Source organism: Metarhizium robertsii (genome assembly GCF_000187425.2).
Source record: "Metarhizium robertsii ARSEF 23 chromosome Unknown MAA_Scf_2, whole genome shotgun sequence".
NCBI lineage: Eukaryota > Fungi > Ascomycota > Sordariomycetes > Hypocreales > Clavicipitaceae > Metarhizium > Metarhizium robertsii.
In genome coordinates, this window is record NW_011942160.1 from 5,038,244 (window position 1) to 5,063,156 (window position 24,913).

At 52.3% G+C, this 24,913-nt stretch overlaps 7 protein-coding genes across 7 annotated transcripts; 2 read left to right on the top strand and 5 right to left on the bottom strand.

The window, feature by feature from the left end:
- Positions 1 to 2,770: 2,770 nt before the first annotated feature.
- Positions 2,771 to 4,570, bottom strand: MAA_07958 (alpha-glucosidase; the record flags this gene model as incomplete). Its single annotated transcript, XM_007825956.1, has 1 exon — positions 2,771 to 4,570. One exon carries the CDS (start codon positions 4,568 to 4,570, stop codon positions 2,771 to 2,773), a length of 1,800 nt encoding a protein of 599 aa, XP_007824147.1.
- A 595-nt stretch (positions 4,571 to 5,165) lies between these two features.
- Positions 5,166 to 7,087, top strand: MAA_07957 (sugar transporter; the record flags this gene model as incomplete). Its single annotated transcript, XM_007825955.1, has 3 exons — positions 5,166 to 5,679; positions 5,800 to 6,040; positions 6,217 to 7,087. 3 exons carry the CDS (start codon positions 5,166 to 5,168, stop codon positions 7,085 to 7,087), a joined length of 1,626 nt encoding a protein of 541 aa, XP_007824146.1.
- A 107-nt stretch (positions 7,088 to 7,194) lies between these two features.
- On the bottom strand, positions 7,195 to 8,652 carry MAA_07956 (Zn(2)-C6 fungal-type DNA-binding domain protein; the record flags this gene model as incomplete). Its single annotated transcript, XM_007825954.1, has 1 exon — positions 7,195 to 8,652. The coding sequence occupies one exon, from the start codon at positions 8,650 to 8,652 to the stop codon at positions 7,195 to 7,197; it is 1,458 nt and encodes a 485-aa protein (XP_007824145.1).
- A 2,619-nt stretch (positions 8,653 to 11,271) lies between these two features.
- On the top strand, positions 11,272 to 11,627 carry MAA_10866 (uncharacterized protein; the record flags this gene model as incomplete). The annotated part of the gene is made up of 3 exons (XM_011412785.1): positions 11,272 to 11,344; positions 11,409 to 11,497; positions 11,553 to 11,627. The coding sequence occupies 3 exons, from the start codon at positions 11,272 to 11,274 to the stop codon at positions 11,625 to 11,627; spliced, it is 237 nt and encodes a 78-aa protein (XP_011411087.1).
- A 422-nt stretch (positions 11,628 to 12,049) lies between these two features.
- Positions 12,050 to 13,810, bottom strand: MAA_07955 (glycosyltransferase family 20; the record flags this gene model as incomplete). The annotated part of the gene is made up of 1 exon (XM_007825953.2): positions 12,050 to 13,810. The coding sequence occupies one exon, from the start codon at positions 13,808 to 13,810 to the stop codon at positions 12,050 to 12,052; it is 1,761 nt and encodes a 586-aa protein (XP_007824144.2).
- Positions 13,811 to 16,703: 2,893 nt separating this feature from the next.
- MAA_07954 (uncharacterized protein) lies at positions 16,704 to 18,570 on the bottom strand (the record flags this gene model as incomplete). Its single annotated transcript, XM_007825952.1, has 3 exons — positions 16,704 to 17,419; positions 17,479 to 18,364; positions 18,430 to 18,570. 3 exons carry the CDS (start codon positions 18,568 to 18,570, stop codon positions 16,704 to 16,706), a joined length of 1,743 nt encoding a protein of 580 aa, XP_007824143.1.
- Positions 18,571 to 20,275: 1,705 nt separating this feature from the next.
- On the bottom strand, positions 20,276 to 21,414 carry MAA_07953 (late sexual development protein; the record flags this gene model as incomplete). The annotated part of the gene is made up of 2 exons (XM_007825951.1): positions 20,276 to 21,022; positions 21,094 to 21,414. The coding sequence occupies 2 exons, from the start codon at positions 21,412 to 21,414 to the stop codon at positions 20,276 to 20,278; spliced, it is 1,068 nt and encodes a 355-aa protein (XP_007824142.1).
- Between the last annotated feature and the right edge of the window lie 3,499 nt (positions 21,415 to 24,913).

Here is a 24,913-nt window from a genome sequence, read left to right on the forward strand (position 1 = left end):
TACAGTAGTTTGGCGGCTTGTTGGTGGTGAGCTATACGGCGTACGGCGATTATGCAGTCGGTGTTCCTCGTTGTTAGCAGAAGCTGTCGTTTCGTCTGCGAAGTTGCCACCACGGTCTGGCAGAACAAGCATGCTCGAGATGCTGGGCGGTTGGAAGCAAAAGGATACCCAAGGGGGATAATTAAAGGGACAACAAAGCCTCGCAGCTTGGCCGCTGCAAAGCCCCCGTCAACCAGGCATGTGGCGAAGAGTCTGCACCGGAATCAATGATGCACAAAAGCGAGACACATATGATGCGAGGTGGGAAGCATTAGTAGCAGTCGTTGCCGGTATGTTGGTAGGGTTGGCCAATTAATAAAACACACGGATACCCGACGGCCACAGCTTTGGCTGCTTGTGTTACCAATGTTTTCCCACTTGACTCTGGTTTGCTCTTTGAGCTCTATCTGCGGAGTACCCGTTTGCCGTTCAACCGTTCACCATGAAAGTGGTCAGCGCCTTTCTCGCCACCCTCTGGAGCCTTGAAGACTTTAACCAGTCGGCGGCGCACCTGAACTGACCCTGGCTTGCGCCACCATTTCGCCGGTGCGATCCCAGCTGATGACTTGAAATGAGCCCTCGGATGGGCGGGGGTCCAATATCGAAATGGGCCGAGAGTTGACCAAAATTTGACATGTACGATCAGTGGTCGAGACTGGTTTTGTTTCTGTTTGGGACTAATTTTACTGCGTATTTGGAATGTCTTCGGATCGGACCAGTGTGCTGTACGGAGTACTCCGTACGAGGTGTGGGACAGCATCACGTCCCTTGCTCCGTCTGGACGTCAAACTTGAAATGCGGCTGGGGATCCATTGTCGTTGCACGTCTTGTTCACCGAGCGAAGTTGCGGCTTCAGATGAAGATCCCGCAGCTATCCCCAGCTTCCCCGGGCGCCAAAGCGATCTCATGTCAACGCACAGAACTCGGCTAGCCACACGACAGGGGCATGTCAAGACAGGCTGGGTCCAAAACCTTGCCCATGTGTAACGGCACCATGTAGAAAACTGACTAATGCATGGGTGAGTGCGAAGTTGGTCGGCAGTGGCATCACCGCAATTTGGCAGCGTCGCAAAAAAAAAAACTGACAGTTCATTTTAGCAGGGTTATTCAAGATGCCAGGGCCAGCGAGACATGGCATTGGGTTTGTGGAGATGTGCCACCATTGCTACATACTTGCTTGGGTGCCCACGAGAGAAGAAGCCAACTCAGCCACCGGCCAACTTTAATGTTTGCAGACAGGGATGGCCAACAAAAAGGTAGGATATTGCATGAAGCAATGGAAGACGGCAGAGGGGACACTGGAGACGGGAGATGGGAGATAGATGAAAGATGCACGTGGTGCTGCGACGAAGAGTTGGGAGTCGGACAGGCATGAACAGGCTCGTTCCTTCCTCGCTCTAGACCAAGTAAGTGACCTGTGCTTCTCTCAACTCCAAGCATGCCCCGCTTCTGCACCGTGCTCTGTGCCCAGCCATCGACCCGTTTTACTCCGGATTTACCTGGATATTGAATATGAACCTCGCGTCTGGCTCGTTGACATCTTCGTGGTGATTCTGGCTCTCTGGGAACTGGAATATTTCGTCTCGCCCGTCTTCGCCCGGCTTGCCTTTTCTTTTTGTACCCGCGTCATTTGTCAAATTCTCAGGCAAACACGACACAAAGTCATCTGTCGGTTTTGGCTCGGCAGTGATTTCCGAAGCGCAGAGATCCAACGTACGGAGTACAGCGTCCAACATCTGACATTTAACTAACATCTAACATTGGCTGGCTTGGTTTGCTCGGGGCAGCCATGAGCTATGACGCTTCCAGGAAGTAAATTGCCACAGGCGGTCAGTGCCAAAAGCTGCCGAGTACTCCGTACATACAGAGAGCAGGCCAACAAAACACCAGCAAACCCAGCTACCAGGTTACCAAGTTGGCGCCCCAGGGGTACCAACCTGCAGTGGCGGCGCGGCATCGACAAATGCTGGTATTTCAAATGGCTGACTTTGCTCCGGGCGAGCTATTGACGCCAAATGGCTCTTGCGCGATTCATGGTCCCTGCCATGCAGCGGTGCTATTGACCAACCGAATAATTGAAGATGGCCTGAGTGGCAGCCCGTGGCAGCCAGTGGCTTCAGCCGCGGTGGCAGCATGCCGACGAATCATCAGCGAATTCCCGGAATCAAAATCTCCGATTGCCAACTGCCTCACCACACGGCTCCTCATGGGCTTTGCCAGTTTGTTCGAAACAAGTTCTTCGAAAGCACTAGCCGTTCCTACACAGGTGACCGCTCCCACACGATTCCATTGATTGCTTCTACTGAACAACACAACAGCCAATGCTGCTCGGCTTTCGCCAGTAACCATTCATCAACGCACCGGGCCAATTAGAAATGCCGTCGGATATGACTGCCAAACGTCGTATAGCCGTCGAACTCACATCGGGCTAGTGGGCCGGATCAAACCAACCTCCCGGGCATCTGGGGAAGCTTCTGGGAAAACAAGATGGAGCCAACCCGCAACGAAGGATCAAGCTAGCTGCCCGGCTGTCTGTGGCTGGAAGGGCGCATTCAATGTTAGCTCCAAACTTCAGGGCCAGTGCCTGTGCATCTAGACCCCTTCAAGAATCTGCGGCCTGGGGTATGAGACGTCACGAGGGAGGCTCCCGAAACACACAATATGAATCGACGAAGGATTTGAGGCGAAATGCAGGCCGCTTAGCCCGAGGCTCAACTCTGAGATCACCAACTTATTGATAATCGCTAAAATTGATATACACGCGCCCATGCCAAGCACCAATCAATGAGCATCTATCCGCTTTGCTCCCCGCAATCCCTGTTTCTGTACTGATCAAACACCGCCACTCGTCCTCGCTGGCCTTCAGCGACTCTCGTAGACTGGGACATTCATGTTCTTCGTCGCTCATATTCAGCACCACGACTGCCTTTGCAAGATGTCCGCGCTCATTGACCCGCTGGCTAGATGTTTTGACATAGGCAAAAATCTTCTCGTCTTCTGCGTCAATCAGCTGGAAGGTTCCGTGGATGAAGATATCGCGATACTCCTTCCTCATCTTCAAGACGGCCTTGTAAAAGTTTAGTATCGACTGCGGGTCTTCAATTTGCTGCGAGGCATTGACCGACTGGTAATCGTCGTGCACTCGCATCCAAGGCCTCCCGCTGTCGGTGAATCCAGCATGGGGTGAGCTGTCCCATTGAAAGGGGATTCTGGAGTGGTCTCTTGCCAAAATCTGCAGACCCTTCATGGTGTCTCGCGCCCTTTCGTCACTACCCGACGCGGCTGCCTCGGCGTAAAAGTTGCGACTCTCGATATCCTTGTATTCTTCGATGCCCCAGGTCCTTGGCATATTCACCATGCCAATCTCTTGCCCTTGGTATATGAAAAGCGACCCAGTAAGAGTGGCTTGCCATAGAGCAATGGTCTTGCCAGACGATAGCCACTTTTCGCGAGTGGAAGCATTTCCAAATCGCGATATGGCTCGGCCGTTGTCATGGTTTTCTATAAAGGCAGTTGCCCAAGCATCTGTGCCCTCGATAAACGACTGCCATGTTTGTGTGAGGTCCTTGAGTTTGGTGAGAGGGTATGGGTTGTAGATATATTTTGCACCGAAACCATCGCCCGTTCCAAGACGGATCACGGAAAACTCAAAAACCATGTCGAGTTCTTGAGCCGCGGCAGACACATATGGGACAACCTGAGACGGGTGCGGAGTCAAGGATAGCTCTCCCACAGAAACGGCATTGTATGGAGCCAATACCTTGCGGTTCATCTCGTTGATGAACTCGTGTATTCTAGGGCCATTGCACCACATCTCCGGGGCTGGTTGATGCTCAGAACTAGGATCCGTAATCGGCGCATCGGCAAAATCTTGTCGCTTCGAATACTTGTTCACCGTGTCGATGCGGAATCCGTCAACCCCGCGATCAAGCCAAAAGCGCATGGTTTCGTCATAGATGGCCTCTCGACACTCCTTATTTTCCCAGTTGAGGTCCGGCTGATCGGCGGCATACAAATGGAGGTAGTACTCCTGCGTTGTCTCGTCCCATGTCCAGGTTGAGCTTGCAAAGTACCCACGCCAATTGGTAGGAGGGTGTCTGATACCATTCTTGTCGTACCGCGCTGGTTTCCAAATGTACCAGTCCCGCTTGGGGCTACTTTTTGATGACCGCGATTCTTTGAACCACGGGTGCTCAGACGAGGTATGGTTAACCACTAGGTCTAGGATGACTTTCATGTGCCTCGAATGGCACTCCTTCACAAGTGTGTCAACATCTTGTACCGTGCCGTAAGGTGCGTAGATGGCCTGGTAGTCGGAAACATCATATCCCATGTCTTTCTGGGGCGACTCGAAAATGGGAGAAACCCAAACCACATCAACGCCTAGATCGCATATGTAGTCCAGCTTGGAGATGAGACCGGGAAGGTCTCCCCAGCCGTCATTGTTGGAGTCCTTGAAGGAAGCTGGATAGACCTGGTAAAAGGTCGCCTCTTTCCAGTAGGGCGTCTCATGGCGAATGAAAGCACCCATGTCGATTGCTCAAAGTGACCTCCTGGTTGAGGTTGGAAGAGGGCAAAAAATGGCTTTGAACCGAGTTGAAAGAAGATTCGTCTCTCGTGCGCCTTGATCCAATATATTTGTAATTTTCACCATGGTCAGGCACGTTGTTGAACATTCGTTCCGCATCCTTGTCGACCTTGGCTCCCGCTATGGCGGGCTCTCCGCTCGAAATAGAAGCATATTTCTCATAATTTCCTCAACAGGATGTCTTGCGCGCGGAGACTCCGCACTCTGCCTCCACAGCATCACCACAACTCCGTGCAACTCCGCCCCTCTCCATATCACCAGCCGCATCACGCGGAGTCTCCTGTTAGACGTTGTCAACCCCAGCTGCGAGATTCTCAACAGGCGATGCACCCCACACGACTATTTCCCCATGGGCCGGGAGAGTAGTAAAAAAAAAACCACGAGGCTTCTCCACTATTCATCAACTTGTCACTCCAGAGAAAGGATAAAAAGGGTTCATGCTGCCGCCAACGTTACATTCATCACCATGGAGTTGGCTTACACTCTGGTCCACTGAATACCCTCATTATACTCCCCTGTTGCTCCGTCAGCTTTCATCATGGCGGCTCACGATCCATCATCCACGGACATTGAGGTCCAGGGCCCCCAATACCACAAGCATCACCAAGATGGCGACTATGACCCCAAATCTAGCCTCATAGCAGAAGCCAAGTCTGGCGCCATCGCGGAACAATCCATGTCCCTTGGCACCGCCCTCCGTCTCTACCCCAAAGCCATCCTCTGGTCGGTCCTCCTCTCGTCCACCCTCATTATGGAAGGTTACGACCTCGCCCTGCTGGGGAACCTGTACGCCTCGCAGCCGTTCAATCGCAAATACGGCACGTACAACCCTTCCACCAAGAAATATACCGTCAGTGCTGCCTGGCAGTCCGGTTTGTCCAACGGCGCGAGGGCAGGCGAGATCATTGGCTTGATCCTTGCGGGGTGGACGGTTGATAGATGGGGGTATAAGAAGAGCATGGTCCTGTTTTTGGCCCTGATGATTGCATTTGTGTTTGTGTTGGTATTTGCGCCGAGTGTCGGGGTCCTGGTGGCAGGGGAGGTGTTGTGTGGTAAGTTCAAGTCTTCTTTTTATGACAATGTTGCGGGTGACTTGCATATGCTTGACCTTTTGCATTGCCGTTTATGTGCCATTTCTTTCTTTCTCTATTTTAGACTAATAAGGATAATAGGCATTCCTTGGGGCGCGTTTCAAAGTATAACACCGGCATACGCATCCGAGGTTGCGCCAGTTGTGCTGCGCCCCTATCTGACCACCTTTATCAACATGTGCTGGGTTATTGGACAGTTCTTTGCCGCAGCCGTCAACAAGGGGTCCAATGGACGTACAGACGAGTGGGCATATAGGATTCCCTTTGCGGTGCAGTGGGTATGGCCTGTTCCCATTCTTGCCGGCGTGTTGTTTGCTCCAGAGTAAGTCGTTTTGATATATCTGCTTCGGTATATTGTACAGCTTTCCCCCCTTTTCTTGTCAAGGACGAATCTGTACAGAAATTATGTGCCCATGCTTCCCCCATTATCATCTGACACCTCCCAAAAAACCATGTTGCTTGATCTTGCCAATCCCCCCTGCTGATATGCATACGCAGATCCCCCTGGTGGCACATGCGCAAAAACGACCGCGCTTCCGCAAAGGCATCTCTCCTGCGCCTCACATCTCCTTCTCACACAACATTCAACCCCGACGCCGCACTGGCCCTCATCGAGCACACCAATGAAAAGGAGCGCCAGCTGAAAGAAGGGGTCAGCTACGTCGACTGCTTCAAGGGCGTGGACCTGCGTCGCTCCGAAATCGTCATCGGCATCTGGCTCGTGCAGACGCTGGGCGGGCAGAACCTCATGGGCTACTTCTCCTACTTCCTCACGCAGGCGGGCATGGACCCCCAAAACAGCTTCTCGCTGTCCATGGGCCAGTATGCGCTGGGCATGGTGGGCACAGCTGGCTCCTGGCTCCTGATGAGCCGTGTCGGTCGGCGCAAGATTCACTTTGGCGGTTTGTGCTGCCAGTTCGCGCTCCTCGTCGTTGTGGGCTGCCTGTCCTTCTCGGCGGATAACAACTCGGTGTGGGCGATTGGCGCAATGCTCATCATCTTTACGTTTGTGTACGACTTTACCGTGGGACCGGTGACGTATTCGCTCGTTTCTGAGCTGTCGAGCACGCGGCTGAAGAACAAGACGATTGTGCTGGCGAGAGCCGCGTACAACGCGAGCAACATCTTTGTGAACGTCATGACCAATTATCAGCTGAGTTCGACTGCGTGGAACTGGGGTGCCAGGACGGCGTTTTTCTGGGCCGGCAGCTGTCTGCTTTCCGTGGTCTGGGTCTTTTTCCGATTGCCTGAGCCCAAGGGACGGACGTATGCGGAGCTGGATGAGCTGTTTGAAAGGGGCGTGCCGGCGCGCAAGTTTGCAAAGACGCATGTTGATCCATATGCTAGTGAGGAGAAGCACCATGTGTAGAGGCATATATATATATATATAGAAACACGACTTTTTCTCTTGGGGAGGCGTACTTTGCCAACGTGATATGATTTGTCTCCCATGTCACCTCGAGCCCGTCTCGACCTTCATCTTGGTGATTCGTCAAGTCCCTGACCTGGCAGCACCTGGCTCTGCAGCGGACTTTGCAGCGCTTGCTCAAGGTGTCTCTCCAACAAGCCGTCGTAGACGTCCTTCCCGCCGGGCAGCCGCACCACCAAGCCGCGTATATAGGCCAAATCATCCTCGGGCGGCCCTTCCACCCCTGTATGCGGCAGCCTCGGCGCCTGCGGGATGCCCGCCATGACGTCCACCACGGCCGACGCGATATCAAACAACTTCTCCGTCAGGCCGACGCCATGGACGGCCATGGCACGCGTGGCAAGGTCGCGCGTCGAGAGGACAAGCTCCCTCGCCACGTCCAGCGGATACCGGTACGTCAGGCTGCGCCGGTGCGACACGTCGGTGAGCTGGCCCAGCCGCAGGCGGAGCTGCCAGATGACGATGCGCAGCCACAGCTGCGTGATGCGCAGGTTGGCCTTTTGCACGTCCCGGAAGGGGAACCGCGCGGGCACCGCGGCGTTGACGCACCGCTCCGCGGCATCCAGCATCGCGGGAGAGGCCGACGAAGATTGAGCCGCCTCGCGGTTCACGACGGCCATGAAGGCCGAGTCGATGGGCCGGAACAGCGCCGCCAGGCTCCAGAGCCCCGGGGACGAGTCCCTGTGTGCGTCTAGATCCGGCGCGTCCGGCGTGACATGCAGCGTGATGGAGCGGCCGTAGCGGATGGCGTGCGAGCGCTCCGAGGCCAGCAGGACCCAGAACAGCCTGTCCAGCAGCGTCCTCTGCTCCCGTGCCGTGTCCGTGTCCGTGTCTGTCCCCGCGGGCGGCCGCCGGTCCTTGGCTAGATCCCACAGGGCCGTGGCCTGCCGGAGGAACAGCAGCGTCTGGGTATGCCTCGACAGCCGCGTCTGCCCCGCGTAGAGGAAGAAGCTGAGGAGGCATGTGTCCAGGGAGGGTGGGAGATGCCAACAGGACGCCCGGTACGCCGCCGAGGCCGTGTCCAGCAACCACGTCCCGTAGTGGCCGTCACGGCGTGGCAGGACGCCCGGCGGCTCGTCGACGTGCAGCAGGACGTAGGCGCAGAGGGCGGCCAGCAGGACCGACGCCTCGGGCGGGCCTGAGTCCGCGGCTGCTTTCTGCTGCAGGCGGCTGATGTACGAGGGCGTCAGGATGGGTATGGTAGGGAAGCAGTGCTCGAAGAAGAGCGCCGCGCACTTGGACACCAGGGTTGGGTTGCCCGCGACGGCGGCCACCTGCGCCCATTCCGGGCCCGAGGGCGACGACGGCGTCTGGGACGGATCCGACGGGCCAGCTTGGACACAGTCATCTGCTGCGCCGGCGCGCACGCAGCGGCTGCAGGGGCGGCGCTCTTCGCATCCTCGGCGGAGGGACTTGCAGCGTTGGCAGGCGCGGGGGACCTGGAACCGCTTTGCGCTCTTGGGGGCGGTGGTGACAGGTTTTCGTCTTGGCTTGTCGCTACTCATGGGATGTATGTGGTTGTTGTGCTTGGACAGAGCGGCCTCGGGCTATGGGTGCGGTTGGGGAGGAATGTCCTCATGACATGTCGAGCGGGAGGATGTCCAAACTTGACGGGGTTCATGTGGAGACGCCGGGATTCTTGTGGCGTTTCCGGTGCTTGGACCTTTGTCGTGGTATTATTGATCAATATTTCTTATAGGACTGGGGTGGATATGGGCACGGAGAGTAATGATGCATGCGTTGACTACACTTGGCGTATATCGGCGCGCGTAGGTTGCTCACATCTTCTTGGTCGTGCATCCATATATGTTAGGTGTCGGCTGTGGAATACTGGAGAGAGAGAGCTGAATTTTGGTCAACTAATCTCATTGTGAGGCCGTGAGCTATATTTTGATTGGTAATCTACAAGTAAACCAGGACGTTTTGTCCCTGGGCCATCCATGTCCTCTTTGTACAAAACATAACCCTAACCCTAACCAGTTTCCCGCATCCAATCCTGGTGCGGCCAAAGTCAATGACACCGGGCTCACGACTACTATCGCCTATGCCTCCGCCCTTATAGGATGAGCGACTTCCTAGTACATGTCACCCGCTGCTGGTTAGATGGGTGAGACGCCTTGCAGATGTACCCGATTCGGGATCCTCAATATGGGTATCGCCGCGTTGCAGGCACAGTCGTCGTAATCGCGCTGACAGCATAACATAGTACACTACGTCGAAGAACTTTGATGTGACGGTCTGCATTTGAAAGCTGGCTGTTTATTGAGCATGTCAGATTAGAAGGCGCTACTGCACGTCTCCAAAGTTCCTGTCGGCTGGTTTCGACATGACTGCTCCGATAGCAGTGCTAACGCCGACAAAGCCGCAATTACATGCAGCGCTGGCTCCACGGGATCTCCCATTACAGATAAGCAGTTGGCTTGGTATCTATTGCTTTAGAGATTGTGGTGCAGCCATTGACATCGAAAAGATTCGCTACAAATCTAGTGGAAATGGACCAGGAGAACGAGACCTGCAAGAGGGAGGAAATACCTTGTCTCTTTTCCCTCACCAACAAAGTTGGCAGATGTCCTAAAAATGACCTCTCATCGCAGGCTTACCCGTCAGCGACCAAGTGGACGAGTAACGGGTTTAATAAGCCAATGATCAACTACAGACTAATCCATGTAAGCTTTTCGATTTTTCATTAAGCCAAGTAGCCCTGGAAGGCTGTTTGTTCAAACCGCAACTAGCATTCAAAACGTGACTGCTTATCGCCGGAGATTCCGGGTTTATGAAGCCCTTGACATTTGCGGTAGTGATGTCTCCCCAAATTCATCCTCCGACCTATAAACAAGCCTGTTTAAGTGAAAACAATGGACGGTGTCAGCAACGCCCCCACTGTTCCCAATCCTTGACGAGCTCGGGCGCCAGTGATGTCGAGGCCTACCGTGTGTTTAAACGAGACGTGCATGGTAGGCGAAAGATGCCGTGCCCACTCTATGTATCTAGAACATGTTCGTGAGACTCTAGCAAGGCTCGGTTGTAATTTCGTATTGAATCCTTTTTATTTTCAATCTCATGTCAACTATGAACCAATACCTAGCCCAAATAAGTTGTCTCTTGAATTGCGCTGAGAGTTTATAATTGCCAAATCCCGCTTACTATACCTGACCGTTACTTAACCAAGCAGCCAGAAGCGAGCTCGATTCCGGAATTGTTATACACCCAGCGGGAGTCTTTGATAATAACAGCACACTTGTCTCTATTCGGGTTAGACGTATTGCTTAGTCTGCGGGGTAGAGGGCCGTTGCATTGTTGAGACGATTCAACGGTGACGTAGCCGAGCTCCCGAACAGGACATGGATGGAACCGGCATGTTATAACCAATGCAGGATTTCAAGGGGTAGTTGGCGGGCATGTTTTACGGATCATGCGACCAGGAAACACAGTTTTGGTAAGGAAAAATACCAGGAAACCTTGCCGTCTATGGGAGATACGTGCAGATAGTGCATATATTCATCATGTTATTTAATTCCACGGAGTACGCGGCGGACATGTGCTAAATGCCGACAACTTCAAGATTCCGAGCTAGTGATACATGAGGGTTTTTTGTTAGTTATCAACTCTAGTCTCACGTCAGTCTCAGTCACTACACACACCACTTCTTATGCAGACCGTCTGCCAGGTCAAGGTTCTTTGCTTATGCCGATGGCCATGAGCCCCTCATTTTGACCTCGTACAACCCTGTATGAGAAGTAATCGTCTGCTGGATTGGTCGCAGACTTGGAATACCCCAAACATTTCCAATCTCTCACTCAAGAAAATCGAACCAAGGGCTTGTGACTCGATGCAACTTGTAGCTGGTCGTGCATCACGAATGTAACCCTGGGCTCCCTAAACCAACAGGAGCAGTTGGGTTGTTGGTCAGCCAACATTAGTCAAAGTTGCCAAGTCATTCCACCTCGGTTCGTCGGCGTCGTAAAGTCGAGGGAAAACCAGCGTTCAGCCTCTGAATATAAAAAGACTGCTATATCCGCAATCGTTGAGGTTTCAAACTCAGCATCCATTGCTCCACGATCCATCCTCACAACTACTCTATTCAATCGATTACTTTCTCTCTCCTGAGACGTGAAAAATTCAATATGCAGTTCTCCGTGCTTGCCACAGTTGTTACCGCTGCCCTCTTCTCTTCGGTAGCCCAGGGCTGCACTCCTGGTAAACGAGACCAGACGCAGGGCATGTGCTCAAGATTTCTGCTAACGTCCTCTTTTCTATTCAGGAAAAACGCAATGTGTCAGTGTCAACGACCAGAATGGTAACCGTCTGTGCAATGGTTGTGCCATTGCCATCGGTGACCCGAATGGACGCGTAAGTGACGTGTACAGCAAGTATCTTGGCCAAGAAAAATGCTAATAGTATGCAGTGCATTACCAATAACTACTGCCAGCAGAGGGACAACTCTTGCACGACTATCAATGGCTCTCCTTACTGTATCTAAGTCTATTCCATAGAGCAGAACGTTTAGCCAATACATTCGCAACCCTATCGTTTGGGATGCATTTATAGTAATTTTCAAGAACCAACCAGTAATTGGCAATGAGCTGTGTCGTAGCTAAATCCAAAGAATATTGGACAAGGCTTCTCGAGAGGAGGCTTTTGGCAAACATTTCGAGCGGTAATCGACACCTTTATAAAATGCTATACACCCCCTGGAACTAGTTAACTGTGTCACATAGCAACACTCATAGCCCGAAAATAGTCAAATACATATTATCAGCGGATGATGCCTCCGCTACGAGCGGCTCGTCCTCGATTTCATGTCCAGTAGTATTCCGATGTATTCATCCACCCAGCCTCTCCATTCATTCATAATACCTCAACTACAATAGGTGGACTGCTCGTACACACTCGTCTGCGAATCTACCTCTCACCAATATCAGCAAGACCATTGGCCCCAAAATGCGTCGAGTCGCGGGCCCCAACAGCCCTTTTCAAACGGCGCAGCAAAGTCGTCGCCCAGTGCCGCACATCACGCTCCGCAACACGCTTATACACCGCCGCGTGGATATCTCGCCGCTCCTCCTCAGACATTTTCAACGCCCTGTAAATCTCGTCCGCGACCCCATCCGTATCCCAGGGATTAATGTGAAGAGCCTCCTTGAGGGTGCTCGCCGTCCCGCTAAACTCGGATATAATAACTGGCCCATGGCCGTCCCCCTGACACACGACGTACTCCAAGCTCGTCGTGCTCATGCCGTCGCGAACGCTCGTAAAGAGCGCAACGTCCCCCGACCGCAGCAGGGCAAAGTACTCGTCGACGCTAAGATTCTGGGATTGCAGCTGGATGGGCATGTAATCCAGCGAGCCATACTTGCGGTTGACTTCGGCGACGAGCTCCCCGACGCCCGTGGCGTAGTCGGCCTCTTGGGCATCGTCGGCCTCCATTGTCGTCGGGCTCATGACTTGTATGAGGATGACGCGGTTTCGATACTCGGGGTACTTGGTGAGAAAGCGATCAAAGGCGAGCAACTTCTTGTCCACGCCGCCCAGTCGGTCTTTGGGGTCGTACGCGACCATGATCTTCTTGCCGCCGTGCTGCTGTTTGAGCAGGGCGCACTTTTCTGTGGCGGTGGCCTTCCACGCAAGCGCGTGGACGGTGGCGATGCTGATTCCCATTGGTATCACTTCGATTCGCACACGCCTCGTCGCCGTTTGGACAGCTCGGCTGGTGGCTTCCAGGCCGAGAATTCTGGCGCACGTGTTTGCAAAGTGCTGGGCGTAGTGGAAGGACTGGAATACAACGAGGTCGGAACCGAGGATGCCATTGAGAATGCTTTGCCGTCTGCCAAGACACCGGATTAGCTCGCTGGAAGGAAAAGGCGTGTGGAGGTAGAAGGCGACGCTTATATCGGGACATCGTTCGCGCAGGAGAAGAGGTAGAAGCATCAGGTAATAGTCATGAATGATGACGGTGTCCCCGGGCCGGTAGGTTTCGATGACCCTCTGCACAAATCGTTGGCTCATTTGGTAGTAATCCGCCCATCTCACTCCTTCGGAGTACGGCTCGCTAGGTGGGTGCTGTCGATAATGCAGCAAAGCACATAGATCGTGTTCCGCATACCGTCTCCATCTCGATTGGTCATGCAATCGTATGCCTTCCGTCGTCATGTCGTTTTCGTCTGCAAGCCAGACGGGCACGATGGAGATGTCATCTTCGTGTAGCTGTTGCTCAAGCCGAAGCTGGTCGGCGCGCGTCACAAAAACGTTTTTCGAGGGGGCTATTTGCATCCGCGCATTACCCCCCAGAGAAATAGATGTAGACGAAGGAGTTATGGGCAGATTGTCGTCAGACACGGCATCGTCATTGCTGTCGGCCGCCTGGCGAATCTCGCCCGTCCACGCCACGACAGTGTGGTTGTGAGGACCATTATCAGAGAGATGGTGAAGCGCGTCCAACAATGCCGAGCGGTTGTAGCAGCGCCGCAATTCCTTTACGTGGTCTACATCAGCTATTGATGCCAACGAAAATGTGCTGCGGGTTGGGGAAGCGTACCCAGTCCGAACCTTGGCGATATTCCAAGACATGCGGGACTGTAAATGTGACAGATATGATGTTCCCATCCAATGTCGAGTTTTGTTTCGGTCGTCTCCGTCGCTCAGAGGAGGAGCCAGGCCTTGCATCTTTACGAGAAATAGTAGGAGATTCCGCCACCTTGGAATCAGTGCCTGGAGTCGTGCTTGGTGACTGCAGGGCGTTCCTCTCGAAATAGTCTTGGTCGTACGACTCTCTGCCTATGCCAGGTGTGACGGGAACTGACACAACAGATGGACGGGCATGAGGTGGCAAGTGAGTTTCGCTTTGACTCGCACCTTTTGGCCCTGGTAGCCCCTAAACGCCGATGAGTCAAAGGGCAAGACATGACTGGTATTATGCATGTCGGCAGTTGGACGACTTACCATGTTGTCGTGTGTCAGTGCAAACGCACAGCAGCCCTTGAAGTTATGAAGTCAGGTTGTTTCACCGCCGCGAACAAGGGAGGGATGGAAAGCCTGTGTTGCCTACACAACGTCGAACAATAATCTGAAAGGCTTCGCAACGCCATTTATACCATCGAATGCTCCGGGGCGTTGGCGGTCGTGACGTCACTGTTTGGCCGGGCATTTTCGCGTTTGCTGTGTGATGTTGCAAAAACAAGTGGCGGTAAGCATCGTCCAACCCGAGCTGATTATCTGGTTTGCCGTTTGTGTGGGAATGGTCTATGTCCGCTTGATTGGTCAAAACCAGACCATTTCTTCCTCCGATGTGGCGCGGAATCTTTCCTCTGGCTTCGGCGACTGCTCTGACGTATCATGATAATGACTGCATGTTTCAAGGCGAGGACAAGTGGACGGCATGAGGACTATTTCTCCAAAAGCACAGCGAATAAAAGACGCAAGGCTCAAGATCTGTCAAGGGGATACGTCGGCTGCCGTGGGAATATTACACGTGTACAAGAACAGATGGAATGCCTGGCCAACTGTCCATGATTCACCGAGTCAATGCAGGACCTTGTGAGGGAATGCGGTATAGATTTGCATCACGAGCCGCGACCAGGTCTTAGTTGTTGCTTATTATCCACTTCTCATCGAATTTTGAAAAGCATTCAACCAACACAGCTCTACTGGTCCATGGTAGATGACGGCATTTTCGTGATACGCATCTTCCTTGCGGCCTGGCATTGAATGTGGTGATTTGGGGGTGAGAAATAGATTTTTCCTCATGCAGATATAGTTCATGTACTAGAGATTAGGTTGACTTGTCACCGCATTGTCATCGTCCATATCCTGCCATGTCCCATGGTAGCCGGGACAGCATCGACAATCATACGCCTCGTGGCAGCGAAGCAAGTTTTTTTGTTCTGGGCACTGTTTCACTGCAGGCGCACAGGGAGAGCAGACGGACGGAATGATCCGGTAGTGGCCAGAGCTTTCTATCAGTGAGTATGTACGTGATTTGGACTGGCCAAGATAGTGTGCAAATCTTTTCTTCTTCCTGCGAATATTCGTGGCATGACGGTTAGTTCGTAGCACAGACGAAACCAGCAATGGCGGAACGAGGGGCGGAAGCTTATGGATTAATGCAGAATGACGGCATAGAGCAGAAAGACATTTGAGGCATAAGCAGGTTCCGAAGCTATCAATATGATCCTCCCCAAGTGGCCTTTTATCCCGATATCATCACGCAAGGGCAAAGAGGATATCGCCCGCTTATGGGCTAACTTGAGCGATTCATCCAATTTCTACAATGCACCCTGGGCATACAAACTTTAGAATTCCGGATGTCTCGTATCCGACTCTGTTGACCCTAACCCTACTACTAGTGCATTGTGTCACCGTGGTAGTCAGGTTCGGTCATAGAGCCATGGAGCAAAAAGAGCCTGTCTATTGACTACAGGTCATCTATGGGACGCTTCCACCGTCCTGGTGCTTCTTTGCAAATTTACTCCTCGGACTGTTCCATTTTCCGCTCTTCATCTTCGCCCTCGGCGTCATCTGTTATGGTACTGGTCGTCGTCGGCTTTTTGACTGTCGATTTTCACTCAGTTTCATCAAAAGAGCTTGAGGGTAATGGACCAAACGAAAATTCGGGGTCTATCGGTCAAGTATCATCGTCGCTCACGTCACGATCCTTAATCTTGCTGTCTTCCGTTTTAGAATCAGGAGACATCTTTCTCCTCACCGATGCCACGGAAAACATAATGGCGTCTGTTCGTCCTTTACAGGGACGTCTCTGTTACACATCCAGAGGAATAACGTAGTAAGTAGTTATGTGTTTACAGGAAATTGTATTGACTTTAACAATTAAGCTCTTCTTGTGGGACGCTTTGTAAGCGTGCATGTACGTCATTGATGACGGTACTGTGACTTCAGCACAATGCTCAAGCACCCAAGGACCAAGCGGTATGTAAGCTGAAGAAAGTTTAGGATCCTTATTGGCTACGGATTGCTTACCTGCTATTCGCAGCTCAGATACACGAGGGTGTACTTGCACGTTAGGGGAGCCTTCAAAGGCGAGGAAATACGGGGGGTAGGAAAGTTTGTGCTATTTGTTTCTGATTCAAAATAACCCTACGCTTCTTCCACAGGAATAAAATCGAATGGAGAGAATAGATCAGCGACTAATAAGGTGATGTTGCGTCGTTATACTCTCAGCACAGAGACCACATGTCGGCCAACCATCCGTGATGGCTGGATTAACCAGTGTCAAAGCGGGCGTCATTGATATAAGAACCCAAAAGGACTGTGTAATTCACATGAGATAAGCAGGGGAATAGCGTGTTCGCCAACTCAGCAGTGTCAAAAACTGGATTTTCTTGGCCAACATCGATTAGATTTGTCTTTGCGGAAAAACTACATGCAGCACAAGCAAGGACAACATTGAACTAAGCATCTTAATCAGATGTTTGGCACACAGGGGATACCATGAGCTCTTTAGGACACCCTCCGGTCAATTTGATGTCTGCACAGCCTTCTCTTACGCAGCAAGTGCATCGGGACGTATCCTGAAATCCAGTTTATGACCAGTCACACATGTTTACAGCTCCTCCTGGCCAAGGGCACCCTCTGGCTTGTGTCTAACCTCGTGGGCAATCTTGAGCCATAAATCACAGCTGTCCTTTTTATTCTGGTCGTCCTTGCCGAGTCGAAACTTTTGCAGGGCCAAAATTTCCCTCACTTGCATGACATCGTCCAAGACGCCTTGCTCCGTGTCTCTGGCCGTCGGCCACAGGGGCATTATTCCTGCCCCGTTGGGGTCGCCGCTGACGGCGAACGAGGCCAGGTACTTGGTGAACTTGGGGGAGATGGTTTTGTGCAGAGCGTCGGCGTAGATGCCAGCCCAGAACGGGGGAATCTTCATCTTTTCGAGAAACTCCTTTGCTTCGGCTACGTTCTTGGTGAAGAGCGGAATCAGGTCGACGCCGTGGAAGCCAGATTCCCGGCTCGCAAAGGCGTACTCCATCATGTATGATCTGTCTGGATACGCCTCGAACATGTATCTTGTATTACAGGTGAAGACTGCGTCTCGGATGACCGTCTCGAGACATGCAGAGAAGTTGCCGCCATGGGTTCGGGGGCAGTCGTAGAAGTCCTTGATCTCACCTCGCTGGGGAGCGAGCGGATTCCCCGGGAGGAAGGTTTCGAGGAACTTATCAAAGTCCCCCTCGTTATTGACGCCCTTGGGGTTGAAGTGGGCCGACTCATTTGAACAATGTGAAATGATGCCGGACTCGATGCCGGGCCAGGATTTGCCTGTTGCGATTAGCAAACATGTTCTTATATTGGGGAGTTCAAACAATATATCAAGTTACCTTCAGAGAGCAGGATGGAAGGAATCGTTCGAATCCATTTACCATCCACAGCCGGACCAACGGGAAACAGGCCCGTCTGCCGAACGGTATCAAAGAGCTCCTGGTTGGCCTTTACCAGATCGGTCCGGTTAGCTCCCCTAAGGCAGTCGATATCATACTTGTCGTCACAGCCGGCAAACTTGGAATACATTCGGTAGTAAGTGTCGAGTCTGCCATCAGGCGCGTTATCCCACGACATTTCATAAGCAGGGCTCATGGCATAGTAGGTCTGGAAGCCGGGATTTATTTCACCGTCCTTCCTGATAAGGTGGTGAAGGATCGAGCCAGCTCCGGCAGACTCTCCCCAGGCGCTGACCTGCTGGTTGTCGCCCCCGACTTGCTCGACATACAACTTCACCCACTCGAACAGCAATGCTTGGTCGTACAGGCCAGCGTTGGGAAGCCCAGCCTTCTGCATGTAGTCGCCGGCAAGAAAGCCAAAGGCGCCGGTGCGGTAGTTGCCCGTGATAAAAATGGTGTTGTAGTTGGAGGCCTTGATGATGGGCCGTCCCGTGTACAGGATCTCACCGTCGTTCTTGCTACCAAGGGCATAAGCGCCGCCGTATATCCAAACAATAACCGATAGCTTCCTGGCATTCGGCTCAAAGGCACGCACAGGGACGTAGATGTCGAGGAAGAGGCAGTCCTCGTCTTGCGGAACCTCGAAGCTTTCCGGATCCTTGAGTGGGACGCGGCCTCCTGGAGGCTTTGACAATCCCTCGACGTTGACGGAAATACAGCTGATGCTCCCAGGGCTCTGTATCGAATCATTCTCCCACTTCGGGAATTCTGACGGACCGAATCGCTGCGGCTCTGCACCGAACCGAACATTGCGGAAAACATAAAGCTGGTTTCGACCAAATAGAGTGAGAATGCAGACTTGTAGTGTTGGAGCTTGTTATATCCACTCACCAGAGGGTCCGTCTTGTCAACCTCGGCCTGCCATTTCCCCCATGGTAATGTTATCACCGGAAGATCTGCCGAGGATGCAAGAGCGTGTGCGCCCCAAGCGGGCAACAAACACGCCCCTAACGTAACCAGCCTGCTCAGCATAGCTGTACACAAATTTCTATACTGTTTATCTTATTTCTTTTTTTTTCAATGAATTGGAATCCGATGGGGTGAGAGAAGGAAGTCCGAAAGGAGAGGGGATGGGATGGAGAAGAATTCGTCGAGATGATATATTAGTACGACGGACAGGTGGCTGGCTGAGAATATGCTGCGTCCACCGTTTTCATCACTTTTGATTCAGCCACACATCCTTTCCGGACATGGCGGGCTTTCTCTCCCGTGTTATGATCTAAAATTGCATGTCTAGGGAAAGCCAACCGGTACAACGCCGGCCCATGACAAGATACTTGCGGCACTGGGAACATCCTTTGTGTCCTCTTTTAAAAGCGAGTTTAAAAGAAATGATTACTCTTCTCGTATGCTTGGACAATTATAGTAGTCAATTCTTGTATCTCTTGTGGCAGTGACAGAGGTCGAAAGGTGGACATGAACTCCACGGCGAGACACGGCACGGTAAGACATGGTACAGTAATACAGGTACAATAGTAGCAACACAGGCACAGTAAGACACGGAATCACAAGGCGGAGCAGTCTGGTCATCAAGCCACTTCAGCCAACACTCTCATCGTAAAACCATAATGTTGCAGCAAAGGCGGAGTACATTGTGTGATGCTATGCCGTCAACCTGGTCAACGGTACGTCCAATTCAACGCCACCATCCATATTCCCAAGCCAGCCAGTATAGCCCCGGCTCCTTCTCAATAAATTGCACCGAACGCCATTTTATCCAAGACGGATCCAGGAGTTTACCGCGCGCCACTCGACGCATCAAGGCACACAGAAACTCAAGATGCGCCACTCAACACTGGCCAAACATCAACCATACCGAGGAATGACGGCCATTTCTTTTAGAATTTAGAAGAAGGCAACACATCTGGTGACTGAAGCGGTACACTGTACAATTTCGGACTCGACTTAATATGCAGCCCGTATCAGATCTGTCAGGCCTCCTGAGGACATTCCGCCATCTACTACAGAGTACTCCGTAGACGCCTACGGAGTAGTTATTTGTCAATTCAGCCAGTTCGACTTTGTCTTTAGCGCCGCCATCACGGGTTCACCGCGTCTATTGCAGTGGTGGCTGCGAAAGGACTCGTCATACGCCGTTAGCCTCAAAAGAAACACGCCAACCACATTGCTGACAACACGATAGCTGTTGTTTGAGTCACTATTTGGTAGCCAAGCTGTATGTGTACAAGTATCAATATTAATATAAATCTAAGTTGCACCCTCGGGCTTTTCTTTTACATCTAGCTTCTATATCACCATCTTTCCCATCTTTATGCTACTAATTCCTCTCAAGGTCCCTATCTATCACGCCATAGCGCCTGTTGGAACCAAGATTTGTGCCTGAGTTGCCCTTTGGTTATGCCCTCTGGAAGTCCATAGTTTACCTTCTCTGGATGAAAGCACATACAGCTCGACACCTGTTTACTTTCTCAAAGTACGCGTGCGGGTTTTATGTGAGTGACACTTTGAGGATATAAGTTGTTGTTGTCGAATAACTCCGGCGGAAATCTAGGTCCAACTCCTGATTAAGCATGCCATGTCTCAGCTGTCGGCCAAGTTGGCTGTATAAAGTGAATACGACACTTTCCCTAGACACCATTCTCCTCATGCCGTACCGCCCTGCAAGATGAGGCATCCATCTGCACACTCCTCAACATTCATGTCTGACATACACGTGTTACAGCCGGTTATTCACTTGAATAAGCCCCGGAGCCGCAAGCGCCGACTGCACCACCGCATCCGCGCTGTCAAACGTGTCGCCCGTCGTCAGAGCCACGTGGCTGAACCCTTGCATGACAAATTTCGAAAAGGGGAACGGAGCCTTGAAACTAATCCTGCCCCCGGACCATTCCACGTCGGTAATGGCCACCGAGATGGGCAGCTGCTGACCCGTCGTGTACGTGGCAAACAGATTGTCGCGGCCAATATAAGCCTTGGCAGCTTCCGAGCCGGACACGTCGGCGGAGAAAGAGAGCGTCTGGTCCCGAGGCTCGACCGAGGCAATAGCCCCCCCGTTTACCTCCAAGGCAGGGAAAATAGGAAGGTTGATATTGCTCAGCGGGAAGGGGCACGAGCCGGGCACGACGAAGGCCTGAAGCGCCGACCAGGCAAAGGGGGCTGGAACCGTTGTGAGAAAAGGCGATTCGGAAGGCACTTTATCCAGAAACACTCTGTAGAAGCCGTTTTGCTCGCCCTCTTGACCGATGACGGAAGAGACCGTTTGGACGGCACCTGTCTGCTTGTCCTGACTGAATATGACGTTTGCCCCCTGGAGTGCGCCTAGGACAACTGCCGTAAACGTCTCGGCTAGATTTACCGCATCCTTGAGGTTGGACACGGGGAATTGGTACTGGCAAGCGGAGGGTGCAAAGGCGTTGGCGGCCTTGAGTGTAGACACGGCCGCGAGGGCGTGCTGTTCCTCTTGCTAATAAATGTATTGTTAGCGCTATACTACATGTGTGCTGGGTCTTGGTATGCCGTTGGACTTTGACTTACCGCTAGTACTGTCGAGAATATCTTGACCAACTCGTCTGCGTTCTCGGCCTGGTATCCGGGAGCCCCAGAAGTGATGTTGTGGAGCAGTGAGCTAAAGTAAGCCGTCTCGAAGAGCTCGTTGAAGGCGATGAGCTGGAAGGCAGTGATGCTGCCGGCACCAAGTGAACCGGGGGGCGGACTACCGGGGAGCAGGCCTCCTGCTTCTTGCGCTATTTGGAGCTTTTGTTGGTCATTGGGTGTGGGAAACCCATTGTTGTTTGGAATCACGGCTCCGATAGCAAGGCCCAACAGGGCTGATAGAGTGAATAGCCTTGAGACCATTGCGCCGGGGGGTTGCAGTTCAAGCCGCAGAGGCAATATGGGTGTAATGGCTCGGAACGCTCAAGTATGGCGTGCAGAGTGAGGAGAAACAAGAAGCTTTATCTTGTGGGATGGTTCTTAATTTGGTCCGTGTGGTATAAATATCATACGGAGAGTCATTTGTGACCTTTATATCCTCGATAGAGTGTTCCAACATCCGGCCTTTCGGCAACTCCGCATCGGCTAATTTTCCCAACGCTCTCATCACCATCACGGCTTCGGAAAGCAATCTTTCTAGAAGGTGGCTCGTTCTTTGGGGCTGACGTTCCCGTAAATGTTGGCCAATGACGACTTCGCAGCTACACCTCTCATGTTGTATCTGTCATGATGGGCTTGTCACCGGAACGGATGCATAGCACCCGGGTCTAAAAGAGCACGGAAGGTTGTCCATCCGGCAGCCTCGAAATTGCCGCTCCGCCTCGAATGGCTGCTCGTTAGTCAAAGCTTATAGCCAATTTCGCGGTGGCTTGCAGTTGAACCAGTGGTAAAGGACGGCGTGAGCCCGGGGCTGAATAAAACCGGGGAGAGTAAGCACATCCCGTTTGTCACTCAAGGTCCAATCAAGACGGGGTGAAGGAGCCACCTGATGCTGCCTGTTCCTAATTTTAGGTATTTCCTTGGTACACTCGGGTGAAGTGACAGCGAGCGGTTTGCCGTGCATCGCCACATTTTTCTCGAGGTTGAGAGTCTATAAGCGTATTAGCGATATATTTAGTCCTCGCCTGTCCCTTGATTCCATCTTTCAACTGGTTATCTTCTGAATGGACACTATTTCTAGTATATGTGTCTTATCATATATAAAGGTGTTTCAGACTACATATGTAGAGCTAAATATTAAAATAGGCACTAATCCAAGGTCTCTATCACTGCGCAGGTTGAAGTTGGATTATAGAGGGTAACTTACATAGTAAGCATGGCCATTAGTTATGTAGTGTATGTATGACTTTAGGCCGACAAATTGGCTTGTGTGAGTCACGCAAGATACAAGTTGGGAAAGAATAAGCTGAAACCGCCACTATAAACTTGACACCGAGAGGTTTCCTTGGCGCATTTTCTGTTGGCTAGCTTAGGAAGCAGAGGGCTTAAAAATGCATGTATACTCCAACACTATTGATCCGCGAAAACCTATGAAGCGAAGTCATGGTGGCAGAATGTTTGTAGTATAGGCAACAAATAGCGCCATGTGTTTTCCGCTCACTTTGCCTACGGTGGCAGCTTGTTGCCATTCATTTCACCTGGAAGCAAATAACGAATACACGCATAGTTTTTAGTGCCTTTCAAGAGCCGTGCATTGTTACACGGAAATGGCCTGTTACACAAGGGCTACGGTCACGGGATTAGGGAAGAAGGCCCTCACCGACTTCTTGTATAAATAGACGTCTTCGGTCCCTCAAGGCCTTAAGGAAAACTAAGGACCTTTGATACCAAAGACTATTATTAGTTGAATGGAGCTATTGCTCCAAGCCCTCTTTCTGAGCCCTTGTCACATGCATCGACATGAACATCTGTTATATGCCAAAGGCACAGGCGGACCCCGTGTCCATCGTGTCTTTTCGCTTCGTGCTAACCAATAAAGGGCAGTGTAGTCTACTTTCATGTATACGAGTAATGGAACTGTAGAAGCCATGGTTGGGAACGAGACCTCCATGCACTGACGAAATGGGAGATTGTATCGGTCTTGCATGTGTGTGGTGGAACATGAGGAAACCGGCGCGAATGGATTCATCACACTTTGCTCCATTGCGCGCCAGGCGTTGGGAATAGCTGGATTCGCCACAAGCCCGTCAGACGACTGCAAGTGCAACGTCAAACGGTGCGATGATGGGTTTTTTTGTTGCCGTTGGCAAGTTATCAAGGGAAGTTGTAGAAAGACGGTGCTATGTAGTACCGCCATATGCTGTTGACCACGAGCAACGGCAACGGCGGCGTCAAAAGACGACAATTTAGCCCAAGCCAGCAGGGCTGAGTTGTCCGCGCCAAATTTGCGCATAAAAGTGATGCTTGTTGCCGTGGCTGACGCGCACGTTGCCGGCGAGCAGCTTCTACACCGTTGGACAAGATGCGCGAATCTGCTCCGGAGATGTTCAACACGCCTGCCTGGTCCAAAGAGTCAAGGACCCAAGCATTTCCATTTCAGGACTGGCTACTAGGGCTTAGCAGCTTCTCAAACCCACGCGTCGTCATCGTGGATGCGAGACGCGTGTCCTCTTGCATGCGGGAGTGGCTGACACTAGGGCATTTTGCAAAGCGCTAAACGGACGGGGTTCATGGATTCATGGCCTTGGCTGGTATTACCAGTGACTTCAATGTTCTTTTCGGCTCATGGCCCGGCAGCCCTACATACCTCCAGGATTCTGCTTCCACCGGCAGGTCCAAATCGGCGTGCGGATTCGAGAAGGAGTCTGATGGGCATTATGCGGTCTCCACCACGGCAGACAAGAATGGAAATGGAATGTTGGAGTGGCTCCGGGTACGCGTCGCGTCGCGTCGGCAGGCAGGCGTCGAGAAAGGGGCTCGAGATTCCGACCGAGGAGAAGAGGCCAGGTCTTGACGGTGCTCCTGAGGGACGCGGATGACGTTGGGGGGTGAGAATCATGGCTATTTCCCGATTAGGCCAGGCGTGGCCGTAGAAAAGCCAGTTTGTGCCACCGTTGACCTTTTGCTACACAACCTCCGTTTTTGGTCCCGGCAAATGCGCAACGTACTCGGCAGTCTGCTGCATGTTCAGAAAACGCCCGTCTTGCATACCATCAGCAATGCCGGGCAAAGACATGGCTGGAACCCCCCGTCACGGGGCCGGTAAGGGGTGGCTACGGCTGGGGAGAGGAAGAGGCATCGGTTTAACCTGCATCGTCCCTTTGTTCTCGAAGCCTTGTTGACATGATGGTCTGTTCCACTGCAAAGAGGGCTACCGGCGCAGATCTCGGGCTGCTCCACATCAAGGCAAAGCTAAATTCTGGCAAAGGCTTATTTTACCCTGCTACCAAAGTCATGGACGATCTATCTACTCCGTACCTGGGGATATCTCTGCGTGGGACGATTCCCATCAAGTGCCGCGATTTGATGGCCAGGCTATGAATTAATTGCACATTACTTTTGACTGTCCGGACTAGCGGGTGCCTTGTCTGTTGCCCAGCTGCACATGACAAGTTGTGACATGTTGGGTGATGTTGGGTGATGGCAGAGCTCCGGTCGTAGTCTGTCTCAGCCATCTTCCGGGTCGTGGTACAAGTCTACTTCTACTTCTCAACTTGGCAATTTCAACAGCCATCGACGCACGAACCCGGAACCAGCATTCTGCCTCTGCCCCCTCACCTGTCTAGGCAAGCCATCAAAAACAGTTGGCCCCGTTGCTGATGCCGATCCAAGCCCCGGCAACGCCCTCGGCCGCCAACAGAAAAGGTAGGGGCCGAAAGGATCAATTGATGCAGCATGGAACCAGAGGACTTCCGACTCGGTA